The 14,880-nt window shown below is 40.0% G+C and overlaps 1 protein-coding gene across 2 annotated transcripts in view; it reads left to right on the top strand.

Moving 5' to 3' along the window:
• The window catches only part of gria4b (glutamate receptor, ionotropic, AMPA 4b), a 197,793-nt gene extending 190,003 nt beyond the window's left edge, over nt 1-7,790 (top strand). For both annotated transcript variants that reach the window (XM_023280074.3, XM_023280073.3), the window contains exons 15-16: nt 1,447-1,584; nt 5,849-7,790. In XM_023280074.3, the coding sequence (XP_023135842.2) occupies nt 1,447-1,584; nt 5,849-6,013 (303 nt within the window). In that variant the 3' untranslated portion in view covers nt 6,014-7,790. The remainder of the gene's footprint in view (nt 1-1,446; nt 1,585-5,848) is intronic.
• The last annotated feature ends 7,090 nt before the right edge of the window (nt 7,791-14,880 follow it).

The raw sequence follows: 14,880 nt of genomic DNA, 5'->3' as shown, positions 1-14,880 counted from the left end.
ACTAATACCTGTAGTAAGGTAACGTTTGTATGCTTGAACAGTGCAAACTACTTCCAGTGACAAGAAGCCGAAGATATCCATGCTAATGCTATGCTAATGTTGTCAGACTTCGAAGCAAGATCAAATTTCACAAAAATGCCCCCCTTTTTTTCATTCCCCGTCTTCTACATGTGTAGAGTTTGTGCCTATGTCACCACAGTTCGTATGAGGTCATGTGACTGCAGGATGATGTCTGGTGAAACGGAGTCACGTGATTATTGTTGCTTCATCTGATTGGTGAAACACAGTCATGTTGTAGATCCATTGAGGGCATTTCTCCGGTAAAATAAAGCAGATCTAATGTGGTAAATGAAAAAGTAACAAGTCGAGTGTAGCCAAGTGTAACGGAGTAAGAGTAGCGTTTCTTCTTCACAAATCTACTCAAGTAAAAGTAAAAAGTATGGCAGAGTAAAACTACTCTCAGAAGTACATTTTTTTCAAAAAGTTACTCAAGTAAATGTAAGTCGTTACTACCCACCTCTGGTGGCAGTGGATGGAAACAAAAATAAATTTGCGTTTCATTTTGCAGATTTTCTAAAAAATTGGTTATAATTCATGATTAATGTGGATAAGAGAAAGGGACACATGCATAACTGTCTCACCATTAACAGCTTGAATCATGCAAGTCTTTTACTGAAGCACTTTCAGATTTAAACATACAGGCATAATTCAAATATTTTTAGATAATTTTTTAATTGCACCAGTGGAAAATTATGACTATTGCTTCAAATTTGTCTAAAAGAAATCCTTCTTGTAACTTCAAAATTTAGCAGAGAATCAAAATGTGTTGAAGTTTTCTTTGGGTTTAAAGTGATCCATTGATAACTAGCTGTACGCTCACAGGCACATTGCAAACAGAGGTTTCTTAACCGCTAAATCTTGCTTCATCAAATTAGGGCCATTTTAAGTGTGCTAAATGAGGGGTTAGCAAAGAGGCTGAAAAAGCTGATTGTAGTAGTCTGGCTTTTGTCTGAGGAGGTTGCTGATCTAGAGTAAGCAGGAGATTGTTTCTGGAGAAAGAAGTTGTTGATGTGTGTCTTCAGTGCATATATCTCAAATCAGCAAATCTGAAAACCACCTAAACTGAGAAAATATAAAGTGAGAAAATATCCGTTTTATGATTTGGTTAAACTGACCCTTTAATGAACTCACATTTCTGTAACAATCTGGGTTAGAAGGATGCAGTAGGTCAATGCTAACATGGCTACAGATGCTGTGCAGCAGTTAACAGAGAGCTCAGTCAGTGTAGTGAGGAGTGATAAGAGTTGTAAGTGTGATCTGTGTTGTGTGTGTGCATGTTGTGAGTCTGGTGTGAGATTTTTCCTAATTACCTTGTCTTATGCCTGTAGAGTGATTTTCTGCTAAAGCTAGCGCTGACTTTTGTGTCCTTCTCCCCGCCGGCTACAGGACAAGTCATCTCAGGCCCTCAGCCTGAGCAACGTGGCGGGGGTCTTCTACATCCTGGTCGGGGGCCTGGGCCTGGCCATGCTGGTGGCCCTCATCGAATTCTGCTACAAGTCACGCAACGAGGCCAAGAGAATGAAGGTGGAGGCCCAACCCCAACCTCAGTCCCAACACCCCCATTCCCACCACTGCTACCCCTGCCGCTCAGGCAGCCCCCGCCATAGCCCTGAGCCTAGCCAGAGCCAGAGCCAGAGCCCCAGGCACAGCCCCAGCATCCACAACTTAGCTGAGTTTAGCGAGGTTTTCAATGCTTATGGCAGCGACGGGGAAGCTGATAAGATGTAGAGGGGAGTTCTTGTAGAATGCCAACCCAAAGCCTTTGCTCCCCCCCTCAGTAGCTCCCTGCACAGAGACTGTAAGTGAAACCTGCCGTTTCAATGCTGTAGCTTCGCCGTGCTGAGTGACTGTCGTGACCAGTGGCAAAATGCTTCCCACTCCTTTGTCTTATCTGCTCACTATGTGGTCATGTGACATCCTGGTCTGAGCTTTTTTCTCAGTGTGACGGGAAGCAATGAGTCATCCTAAGACATGACGTCGCCTCTACTTTGCTTCGCAGCTTGTGTGGCTGCAGAGGTTGGCCCTCATTTATCGAGCGAGCATAATGTGTGACCCATTTTCCTGACAAAAAATACCCACCTGTAACTGCTCATTCAAAATGAGCTTCAGTGGGAAGATAAAAATCATCACTGAATAATGACAGAAATTCTGAGTTAATGTGAGGATAAAATTATAAAAGTTTGCACATGTAAAGTGACATTAGTTAGTTTCATTTGCACATAACTTTAATGGCACCATTTCCTCAGGCAACACACTGCTTTTTTATCACTTTGATGACCTATAGCTGCAGTGACAGTGTCGTTTCACTCAGCTCGTGGCACATTAACGAGAAGGAAAGGCATGATAAATGAGGACCAATGTCTTACTTGTACACACACGTCTACACTCATCAAAATGCAGAGCATTCAACCATCTAACTTTGACCCTCTGAAGCTCCATAAGAAACCTTCAGATTCACTCATAAAAATAGTAGTTCATGCTGCAGCTCAGGAACTCTGTTGTCAGTTACAGTACCCAGTCAACGTAAAGCTACATAAGGAAGTTAATGAAAAACCAGGCTGGAGCACACACACCAAGCCCCATACAATAAAGCTATATTTAAGCACTGTACATTGAAGCAAACACAAGTGAGGAATCCCCGGAGCTGAGCTGACTTTATTGATGTGAGCTGTTCTCTCTGGATATTTCCCCCAGGTCCTGTACCATTAGACTCCCAGATATCGCTCCTCACTCGGTGTATATCTGTCCAACGTGGCTCTGTGTCCCCCATCAGCACTTCAGCACAAACTCTTCATTAGCTTGACTGTTGCTTAGTCAGCTTCCCTGTCCCACTGCCTGCAACTATCACTCACTGTGTAATAACTCTGTCGCTAATGGGTCTACATGTAGTATGGGGCTGGCTACTGTACTGAATGGCTATGAGAGGTGTTTTCTGACTCTGTGGTTGCTATACGTTACTGTTTACTTATATGTATATATATATATATATATATTTAAATGTGTTGCAATGTGAGGCTGATCTTCCTGTTGGTTTTGCAGATTGGAGTTTTATATCAACTTGATTTTTGGTTATAATTGCAACACAAATTGCTGTCATCAGCCAGATATGCTATCTGGAAATTTTGAGTCTGTTTTCAGTGGACTTCAGGTGATCCTGGACTGCAGGTAAAACCTGCTGACTGGCATTAGAGTGCCAAACAAGCAAACTGCATGTGTGTTATAACTTTGTGCTTCTGTTTAGACATAAAGTACTTGCTACTTTATTAATACCCATGGGGAAATGCATGGTATGCAGTAACTAACGTGTTATATTCAAGATAGATAAGGAAACCAATGTACGAAAGAAAGTGCAGTTGGTTGAAGAATAGAAATAAGGTGCAAAAATGCTTGTGTTAAAAAAAAATTGCAAAAATTGGTATTTACAATTAACTGCAAAAATGCTGGAACTTAGGAAAATAAAGGTGCAAAAAAATGTTGGTATTTACAGTCTAGTGCAAAATTGTTGGTATTTATGATAAAAGTATTAGTAAAACAGTCAAAGATTATTAGAAATGTACCAAAAGGTACAATGTAAAAACAGAAGCAATATTAAGCATACAGGTCAGGATATTGGTTCTGTTGGCCGTCAAATGGCGATTGCAAAAAGCAGCAATATTGCAAAAAGCTTAATCAGATGGACTGTAAACAAGGCAACCATCTACCCAGATTCCCAAACCAATTTATTAGGAGGTAAAGCAAAGGTTGATTCAGTTCAATTCAGTTTTAGTTATATAGCATGAAATCACAACATATGTCATTTCACAGCACCTAACATAGTAAGATACAGACCATAGGAATTATAAACAGAGACCAGAGAACCCAACAATTCAAAGTTGCCTTTGGATTCTCTATGAGTGACGGTGGGTAGAAAAAAAATAAAATAGGGAGGGGGGAAAAAAACCTCAGACAGAACCAGGCTCAGGGAAGGTAGCCATCTGTCTCGACTGGTTGGGGTGAGAGTGGGGATGAAGACTGTGGGGGATAGCAGGAGGGACCCGGACGTCAGCATCCCCAATCTGTTGGTAAACTTTTTGAGGAATAATAATTTTGTAATTTATAGAGTTTTACTTAACTCCAGGTTTGTCTGCAACTCCAATGACAAGTTGTTTATTGCTATATTGACTGTTTTATGGTTTGTTTTTTGTAGCCACATTCCAAGATCTCAGGAACTTCTTTGAGTACCAGAGCACTTTTCCTCAAACTAAAAGCGGCTGTAAATCTTTTTTTTTGCCAACAAATAGTGATTTCTTGTCTCACTTTGCTGCAGCAACTGTAGAAGCACACACCTTGGGGTTGCTAGTTCAATAAGGAGATGTAATTTAGAAGTGTATGGCAATATTTATTGAGATTGTAAAAGAAGTTCTGGGCAATTAGATGCCAATGATGAAGCACCTTCATTAAGTGTTGTCCATTTACAGATGATGGTGATGGAAGGTACAGTCTCTCAGCATCTAGAGGCAGAAATCAAGTTAGCTAACTTCTAAAAAGACCGGATGACGGACTTGCAATGATTTAAAAAAAAAAAAAAAAAAGCACCAAGGACTGATTGGCTTAAAGATCATTGGACAAATATGGCAACACTGAAATTGTGATAAGGACATTTTGATATAGAACGCAGAAAAAAAGAATGTTTATTCCTCATATGATTGCCATTGTGCAGAATAGAAAAACTACTAAAGAGATTTTACTACTAAAGAGAGGTTTAATGGGGTAATTTAGGTTAAAGTATCACAAAAATTCCTAATTTATTCAAGCAGTTTTTACCCAAGCCATGCTGTCCTTTCATTTTCTTGCACAGGTTATTAGCATTTAAAAAGGCTATATACTTCTCTAGAATTAATCATCACCTACATACGGAAACAATGAATGGTGAAGCGAGGTTCCTAGATATTTTTTTTCTTCAAATAAGCCACTTTGGTTGGGCTGTTTGTCGCTGCAAGAACTTGATGTTCTTGTCGAGTTTTTTTTACATCTTCACTATATATGTTTCCATAACAAATCCTAATTGTTCTATTTAATATGTGCTCATACAACTGGACTTAAAGAGAAACTTTATTGATCCCTTGCCAGGGAAACTCACACATTATAGCAGCAAGATGGAAATGAATAGTGATGCAAACAAAGAAAAAAAATGCAAAATATGATTGAAAAAATAGAAGGACAAAGACACGTAGAGATTTGAATATGGTGTGCTGAACTGCACTTAAAAAGTCAAAAAAGAGTAACAGTGCTATACTAGAAAAAATATTCATGGACAGTAGTAATTCAAAAAATAATTCATTTGGTCATAATTTTGAGTGGGGGACATCACATGTGACTTTATCATGTTATTACCATAAAAAAGTTAGAATGAGTACTGGTGTCACATTATGTTATTACACCAACCCTACAGTATTGTTGTTGTTGCTTGGCTCACTCAGTTAACGTCAAGGTCAAAGTTGTCAGATTCGACACCACAATGGAAACAGAAAGAACATGGCCCAGGCTCAAAGTTCTGCCCCCTAATCGACAGATGACGGGGGAAGAACTTGGACCAGGCTCAAAGTTCTGCCTGGTCCAAGTTTCTGCATTGGACAGTCGGTCATAGTTTGCCATTTCAGATGTACTTTAAAAAAGTCATGTTTGAATCATGCATTTGCTGAGTCTGAATCATTTCCAAACACATCCTAAAACTCCAGTCTGCAACAGTCCAGGTTTTATTACTTCCACCTGCTCTGTACACAAACCAGTTTCTTTATTTTCTCCCCAGCTAACATTTACAGAAGCCATGAGGAACAAGGCCCGTCTGTCCATCACAGGCAGCGTTGGGGAGAACGGACGGGTGTTGACGCCCGACTGTCCCAAGGCCGTCCACACCGGGCCGCCCATCCGCCAGAGCTCTGGCCTTGCCCTTGTCTCCTCGGAGCTGCCGTGAAAACCAAAAACTTCTCAAGTGCCTTATTCCAATAACAACAACAACAGCAAACACGACAAACCAATAATCACAACAACCGCAAAGCAGAAACAGGATCCACACAGCCAACAGGTCTCTGAACCAACGGAGGAGCCAGCAACAAACCCGATCGGACTCATGGTGCCTCGGTGACTTTCTTTCCGAGATCTGTGGGAACCAGAGGCAGAATAATCTAGTTTTTTTGTTGTTTTTTTCTTTAACTGTGTGGCCAAACGGAGGTTCATGAGAATCCACTGGAGCAGTTCAACTTTTACAACTCCAGTGACAGAAAGAGGAGCAAACTGGGAAGAAGAAAATTAATAATATCATGATATATGATAAAGACCACGACCAGAAAACTGTAAACTTGAAACTCAAAACTGTGCTTTTCTGTTTTGTTTTTTTTTTTTTTTTTTATTGCTGTGAATTGGCAAAAACTGAACCACAATCAAGATTGTTTTCAAACTGAACAGTATTTGCTACACAGACGTGAGTGGCGTTCAAGAGACAACAATCTCACTAGATATCAACAGGCGACGCTGGGAGGGTCGCAGCCCGGCGCCGCGGAGATATGATGGAAAATATTTGTATTCATAAAAAGAAAAATTAAATCTATTGATACTGAATATATGAGCAAACATAGAAAACTGTGAAAATACGTAAATATGTATATTCCGTGAAAACAAACTGAGATCTTGAGCTGTACATAGGGACGACTGTGCTTGCTTTTTAAACAGATGTACATAGCAGATATTGTAGTGAACAGACAGTTCTTTTTTGTAAATCATCTTTAAAGATTTTATTCATCGCAATAACAAAAAAGATGCCACTTGAAGGAGGAGACGTGCGAAAGGCAGTGTTAAAAAAAAAATTGTGTTAAATACCTAACTGTACTATATAGGAACATTCAAACTCTAAATGTGAAGGGGTATCAACTGCCCAAATATTCTGATACCTGTTGCATACAAAATTAATAAATATATTCAACAATGAATGTTAACTAGCTCCACCCCCAATCCTTAAACCACAACCCTCACTGTGCAGATGTAGACCCAGAGAGTCGCTCATGAGTAGAGCTTTATAAAACAAGTTTCTGCAGTCAGAATATAACTATTTTTTTCATTCTTTGATCTATTTTTTGTACGGAGAAATTACAAAAGAAGTTGTCTGTCTCCTGGTTTTAAATGTTGACAGTTGAGTACTATCTGGGTAGATCTTTTAGACCATTGTGTGCGTGGAGACATGAGTTGAAGCGATGCGGAATTTGAACAATACCATTTTCTCTCACTGTATGTTATTTAAAGTGTCTATGCTATTTCCAGTAAGACGTCGAAACCCGATCTGAAGAAGCCACTGTTTGTACGTTGAACAATGATTAGAGCCCTTCCTTCTTGAATCACTGTGGATCATCCGGGGAGGTTGGACACCATGTAGCAGAAATGTATTCGCTCCAGACTGACTGAAGTGTCCTCATCCCTCAAGGACAATCTGCAATCGAGACGCCACACGTTCAGCGACACCAGCCCCGACGACGGATTTTCTTTTCCCCCAGAATTCATCGGGTTCATTCCCTTACACGTACTGTAGCTGGACGACGGAGGGAAGTTTGCAGAGGAGAAACTAGCTCTAATTGTCCAGGTCACGCCTTCTCGTCTTGCCATCCGTCTTTAGAGCTGAAGTGTAACATGGCGTCTTATTTTGGTTTCAATTGTACATTTTTATTTTGATCTTTTCTAAGTAAACACAAATCTAAAATTGCTATGTACTTTGTCGTTATTGGGGACAGAGATGTGCTTGTACTGTGTAGTCTTCATAGAATGGTTTTAGATCAAGATTATTTATGCCTGAGGCTGAATTACCAAAGCGACTTTCTTCAAGCCTTCAAAATCCACCAAAAGCCTCAGATTTGCTTAAAGGAATAGTTAAACATTTTGTTATTTTGATATTAAACAACTTTTAACAATTTGATTTCTGTTGTTTAAGAGATGTTAATAGGCAGAATTTTACCTTTTCACAGATCCATTGTGCAATCCAACTTGCTTTTGTGGCTATTTTCATGCAAATTTCCTGTGTGCAGTGTGAGATACATCACAAAGTCTCAGTTAAATGAAAGGCTTGAGCCACCAAGAGCACAAGGACAGATAATTTCACGTTACCAATGGATATATGAGCTAGATAGTCATGCTTAAGTCGCAAGTGGTACACGCACTGCATGCAAACATTATGTAAGGGCAGCTGAAGTACATACTGAAAAGAAAGCTCTTTTAACTGTCACCTAATTCAAAAATGAGCAAAGAGACCAATAACTGTCATGTGATGGCACCCACCTGCCACTTAAAACAGCCACACCCTAATTATACATAAATGTAACCCTTAATACAAGTAAAACTGGTGATTTATATAAAAATGTACGACCCATTCCCGCTGCCTGCAGACAGCATCCCCAGCAGCAGATTGGATACAGTCCCCAGTGTGGAGGACCTCCCTGAGGTAACACTGGAGTTTAAAAGCTAAAACTTTAAAGTATAAGTATAAGAATAAAAGGCCTGATGAAAGGTAAGTAAAATAAAGGGAAAAGTTAAAGGAGTACAAATACATGAGATAATAAATAAATAATGATAAGAAAGTAAGAAGAATTGAAAAGGTCAGCTAAAAGCCTAACTTTTTTTTTTTTTTAAAATATTGAACATCTCTGCAGTCCTGAGGCTCCCTGGCAGGCTGTTCCACAGGTGGGGGCCATAGTGGCTAAATGCCGCCTCACCGTGGGTTTTAGTTCTGGCTTTTGGTATGGATAAAAGGCCGGTGCTGGAGGACCTCAGGATCCGCGAGGGTTGATATGGTAAAAGCAGATCAGATAAACAAGAGGGTGCAAGGCTGTTGAGACATTTAATAACTAGTGAAAAACTGACTGCAACTAAAAACATGAGAGATAAAGTGCCCTGAGTTCCTAACAATGCACAAAAATAAGTGAAAATAATGTTTCCTCTATTGAGTTTGAACACCGAACTAAACAGACTGTATGAAAATAAAACGCCTATGCACATATTGCAAACATGCTCCATGTCTCTGAATGCAGAGCTGAAAAGTATGATGAAAATAAAGTGCACATAGTTCTCTTGTAAACAAAATGAATACAACTGAAAGAGTAAACCATAGACATTTTGATACATAAATAGGCCTGGTACATGTACTTGACTTCTTTTGTTTTTAGATTTTTGTGTAGAAAGAGAATCTGATCCAGGTGCTGTGGAGTGAGTACACTCCTCTGTGCGGTGATAATGTCCCTGCAGTAGAGACAACTCTCTCAGAGGAGACACTTGTCCCAGAGATACCCACAAATACCTCTTTGCAAGGTTTTGACAGGAGGGTAAACTCGCACTCGTGCTCCTTCCACCAGTTCAGTGGACTGGACCCTTTGATAAATTGGCATTGGAGCAGTGTCCTTGAATCTTGCCATCTCCTCATGTGCCTGGTTCTATGGTGTCTTCAGCTTCTTTGCAGCCCTTGGAACAGTGTCACTATAATTAACAAATTCTGAACAGAAGTTGCTCGGCATAGTGAGGCCCAAATATTCAATTGAACAGAAGTAAACTAATTTTTGACATTTAAATTTCTTCCACTGACCTGACGCATATGTTTGACCAAGAAGGTCAGCAAGGTCACAAGAATCCCTGGATCTCTTCTTAGATGTGGACATGGCTGCAAAGCTCTCCTCTTCCTCAGGATCTTGGCTGCTCCCCTCATCCTCTCTGTCTAGCACCTCCAGCCCTGCATCCTCATCTTCCTCTTCTCCATCAGCCCGAGTCTCTGGCTTCCCTATCTCATCCTCTTCAGCTCCTCTCTGCTGAAAATCCACATTACATGAAATTTAGTTAATTATATAAGCCCAAATGCAATAAATGACAATTAAATAATATAATCTTTTGTTCGTGGATCTGAAATTTTTACTAACCTTCACCAGTGTTTGTTGCTGCGTTTTAAATTTCTGTGCTTTAAAAAATATTTCTATAATATTTAGACTGTTTCAGAGACCTCTCTTTGAAAAATATTGAAAGACTATGTGAGAATAGTCTAATGTTGAATCAAATTGTTTAGCTAACCAGAAACAGCCCCTCCATCCTTGCAGTTTCTGCAATGACTCTATCATAGACGGCCTGGTGTTCATCCTCGGACAGAAAAGGCAAGGCCTTAAATCTGGGATCCAGAGCTGCACATACATGAAGTGTCTCTCTCTGCTCATCTTAGTACCTCTTCTTAACATCTTGGCATATGGCAGATTTTATCTCTTTTGTCATGTTAGAGTCACTTGGGCTCTCCTGGAGTTTTCGAATCAGCTGGGCACCGACTGGTACAACTGCTGACAATGTTGGAGTTTTCTCCTCTTCCATGGCGACAGCGGCAATCTTCATGAGCTTCATAGCATAGACTCTTTCTTCTGCAGCTGTAATGTCGGCCACGCTTAGAGTTCATTCTTTCTCACCTCATTTGAGAGGAGGGCAGCAGTGACTGCTGGCTGCTGCTCGAGGAAGCGCTGGAGCATGTCATGTGCGTTATTCCATCTGGTGACAACATCAGTCTGAAGTTTGTGCTGTTGAAGATTCAGCAGCTTTTGTTTTTCTTTCAGTACATGGCCAGCCATGGCGCTGTGTCTGAAAAAGCTGGTAATGCATCTCACTCTTCCCAGCAAGCGCTGGACGGTGGGCAACTTTAGTGAGCGCTGTGGGAAGCCAAATTGAGGGTGTGTGCGAAGCATTTAAAATGAATCATGCTGGCTAACTCTGCTGCGATGGTCATGTTTGATGCTTTGTCTGTGACTATGACTGGGTGCTTGTCTTGTAGGCCCCATCCCTCTATTGTCTTATTCAGTAAATCCGCGATGTTACTGCCGGTGTGGCTCTTGTGCATTGCCTTCGTCTATTGCCCTCCTCTGCAAAACATGCGTAAACATTTCCCAATTGTCAGAGATGTGATGAGATGTTATGGTGATATACAATAGTTGCCCTAACAGTCACAAGTTAGGGCAACTCTCTGTGCAGCGTTCAGAGATGTTTTCACCATCTTCTTCACCTGGTCATACATCTTGGGCACAGCTGTATCCACAATGTGGACGCGCTGCGGGATCTTTTAACGTGGCTCCAAAGTACGTTTTCTGTAGCATCCACCTGAAGTCAGTGTTTTCAACCACACTGTGTGGGCGCAAATCTTTACAAATAAAATGCACAATTGACTCTGTGATGCGCTGAGCACGAGGTGAGGTAAATGGTAGAAAATTATCCAGCGTAGTTTGGTTGGTTCGGTACTCTTCGGCAGCTGCTTCTGTCCCAGTACCTCAGAGACAAACTTGATAACTCATCTAGCACCAGTCACCAGGTGAGTTCTCAAATTTGTCGTGTTCCCGCAGTATTTCACGGCAGCGAGACAAAGCTTGCAAACTGTGTTTTCTTTGTCAAACTCGTTGATTTTACTTCCATGTATAATTTTGAAGTTGACATGCTTTCAAATGTCGGCTTTATACTGTGAAGGTGTTTTGATATTGTTAGCTATATTTCCATTTACTTTAGCCACTATGCGTGCCTCTACTGCAGGAGTTGCTCTTCAGCGCCATCTACCGGAGTGGAAATGCGAAAGTCTTACTGTGTTCACAAGGTGTCGGAAACGCAAATCATTATTTTCATAAAAAAATCGATACTGGGAGCTGAGAAATTGATATCGTATCATGTGACAGATTCGCGATATATCGTGATATCAATATTTTTTCACACCCCTAGTCTCTGATTATTAAAGGACTGTGTAAATACTGTATATCAGACTTGTCATCTTTTTCTTGACTACATAACTTTAGAAAATCACGAGGATCAGGTTGAAATCATTTATCTCTGTGATAAAGAAGGCTATTATTTGCCATGTGCTGACCATTAAATGAGGTATTTTTAAAAACATTGTGGACAGTAGTAATACTAAAGGTTCTATTATGACAGAACAGGACAAGTTTTGGAATAAATACGATTATACTACAGTACATGATTAACTGCTCAGCTGAGGCCTGTTATAAGAAACTTGTAGGATTGCTGTGTTAACATGAGTTTTGCCTCTCTCACTGCTATAAGAGCTACAAGGTTTTCTTTTTTTAATTTCTCTGATCGAACTGGTCTGAACAAATGCTCAGTGATGCTGCTGGAATTTCACAGCTTTTAAAATCATGTCACAATTTGCTTTCTTTCTCTTCTTGTCTGCAGTGAAGAAAGAAAACAGAGCAGGTTTGAAGTTCAGCAACCTCATGAACACTGGCAAGGAAAAACTCTCCTCATTAGAGGCCAGAGAAACATGTCGATTTGTCAGGAAAGAATAAATCTGCTTTGCGTGTCATTCTAAGTTCAGAATTGTACATTTTGCTTAAACGTAGCATCTTATTACAAAAATGTCATATTTACACAAACAAAGCTCTGGGATTCTTTACATTCATTATAAGCCACATGTTTTAAATTTATTAGCCAAAACTTTCCTCAAAACTTTCTCTTTTTCATGCAAACTTTCCTGGAAATGTTCTTTTTTCCTTGATACTTTCATGAAAAGTTCCAGGAAAATTCCTGATGAAATTCCAGGAAATTTTTCTGAAAACATTCTTTTCATGGAAACTTTTATGGAAATATCCTTCCCCTCCCCCTAGAAACTTTCCTGGGAAATTCCTGGGAAAATCCCAGAACATTCCCATAAATTTCTTGGAAAATTCCTGGAAAGTCCCTGGAAAGTTATTGGAAAATGTCCAGAAATAGAATTTCTTTAATATTTACTTTGCAAAACCCTGTAATCAGTACATACAATATTTTCAAAGTGCCCCGAGGTCAGGGCTTATGTGACCATTTTCTGTCACAGTCTGGAACCCTGCCCTATTTATATCTGCGTTTACTGTTTTAACTTAAAATTCAATTTCATGAAACCTAAATAATAATTCTATTTTCCATACAGGTTTGGGAGCAGCTTTGACAATTTGTCCCGTTGTTGTTCGTCCAATCTGCCATTTGTGGCAGAATTCTTTTTGAATTTTGTCACCTCCAACTCCACACACAGACAGACTAAATCCATCAGCTGCAGCTCGACCTGTGAGTGCATGTAGGAAAGCTCTGTCATCTTGCCATTGTTTGGGATGTTAAAGGCCATCATTTGTCCTTCCAGTAATGTACAGCTATCACTGAGCAGCAGCAGCAACATCAACTCTGAGAACCCGCCTTTATTTCTTGCTTTTGCTTGTTACCATGCAGCTTTGGATGAAGGACAGTCTATTGATAAATTCAACATGTCTTCGTCACTCCCGTGTCCCTCGGGGTTTTTTTTTTTAATGCTGCCTTCTGTTTAAGACATCATCCAACAGGATCATCCAGTCAGCAGCAGAGTTTGTTTTTCCAACATACTGACCTTATCTGGTGTTTTTGGGTGTCGCAGCGCAAAAAGGAACAAGTGGAGCCAGTTCTGGTGGCAGTTTGTAAGTTGTGTTGTCACTGTATCAGGTTGTTTGTTGTCAACATGTATGCAATCACATACACAACCTTTCAGTGCTGGGAATGTGTAGCATAGAAAACACCTGAAAATAATCTAGGCGATAGTAACAGCCGTAACAAGAGTGGATAGCGTGAATGTTTCAAGGTTTGAGGAAATGAGTTCATTTAAACAAGAATTATAACTGATGAAATGATTTAATAATACATATATATCTGAAAATGTCTGAGTTCAATACAGTGTCAGCTTTTCTGAGGATTTTCTCAGGCCTTTTAAAAGCAATGAAATTAAATAAACATAAGGTTTCGCTTTGCAAAGTCAAAATGAGGTCAGAAATGTACAACCTTTCTGATAAATGAGCAGGAAAAATATATATAATGTATATATATATCATTCATATTTCTCAAGAAAACGGCCAATTTGCTGTTCAGCGTCTCCCATGTGGAGGTGCTTGGTTCTGCCACTGTCGGATCAACTATCCACTTGCGCATGTGTGGCGACATGCACAAAGGTAAGTCTACTTTAGGGTAGACTTACTGTCGTAAGCTGTAGTAGCTACTACCGTAGTAGCGTTTTTAAAACCCTACTGATTATTTACAAATACCAGAACAGTTTAGGCCCAGAATACATCTGTGATATGTTCACAGAATACAAACCTAGGCTCTTAGATCCAAGTACTCAGGTCAGCTGGTCCAGGCCAGAGTCCGGACTAAACATGGAGCAGCATTTAGCTGTTATGCTGCAAACAAGTGGAACAAACTGCCAGTGGAGATTAAACTTTCACCACTTTTAAATCCAGTTTAAAAACATTTCTTTTCCCATGCACCTATGCATGATATCTGCATGATATCGTTTAACTATGTACACCTCACTGTAATGCTCTTAATGTTTTATGTAAAGCATTTTGAATTGTCTTGGACATGTAGGATGCTATACAAATAAACTTGCCTTGCCTTGCCTTTAGGGCTGCAAAAACGAATCGATTAAAATCGATTATTAAAACGTTGGCAACGAATTTCATTATCGATTCGTTGTGTCGTGCAATTCATGCGTCACCTGCCATGATGTAGAGCCATCTACTTCATAGATATATATAGAAGACTAGATACGCTAGCGCGCTGTAGCAGCCAGCTAAGCAACGTGCCCACATGGCAGCCATCTTGGAGGGGGCAACGTTCCCATTAAAAGCAGTCCGTGTACATTGAAAATAAATCAGAATTTGCTCATTTCTCAACTGATTATCATGTGGTTTACTTTAATGTCAACGTTCAAACGTGCTATTAATACAGAACATTTGATTTAAAAAAATGTTTTTCGAAAAATGGAAAAAGGTTTTCTACCCTGAAATTTTAGTT

This window comes from Amphiprion ocellaris, chromosome 14 (assembly GCF_022539595.1).
Source record: "Amphiprion ocellaris isolate individual 3 ecotype Okinawa chromosome 14, ASM2253959v1, whole genome shotgun sequence".
NCBI classification, from domain to species: domain Eukaryota; kingdom Metazoa; phylum Chordata; class Actinopteri; family Pomacentridae; genus Amphiprion; species Amphiprion ocellaris.
The sequence above is the reverse complement of the archived record's forward strand: the minus strand, read 5'-3'. Positions and strand labels throughout refer to the sequence as shown.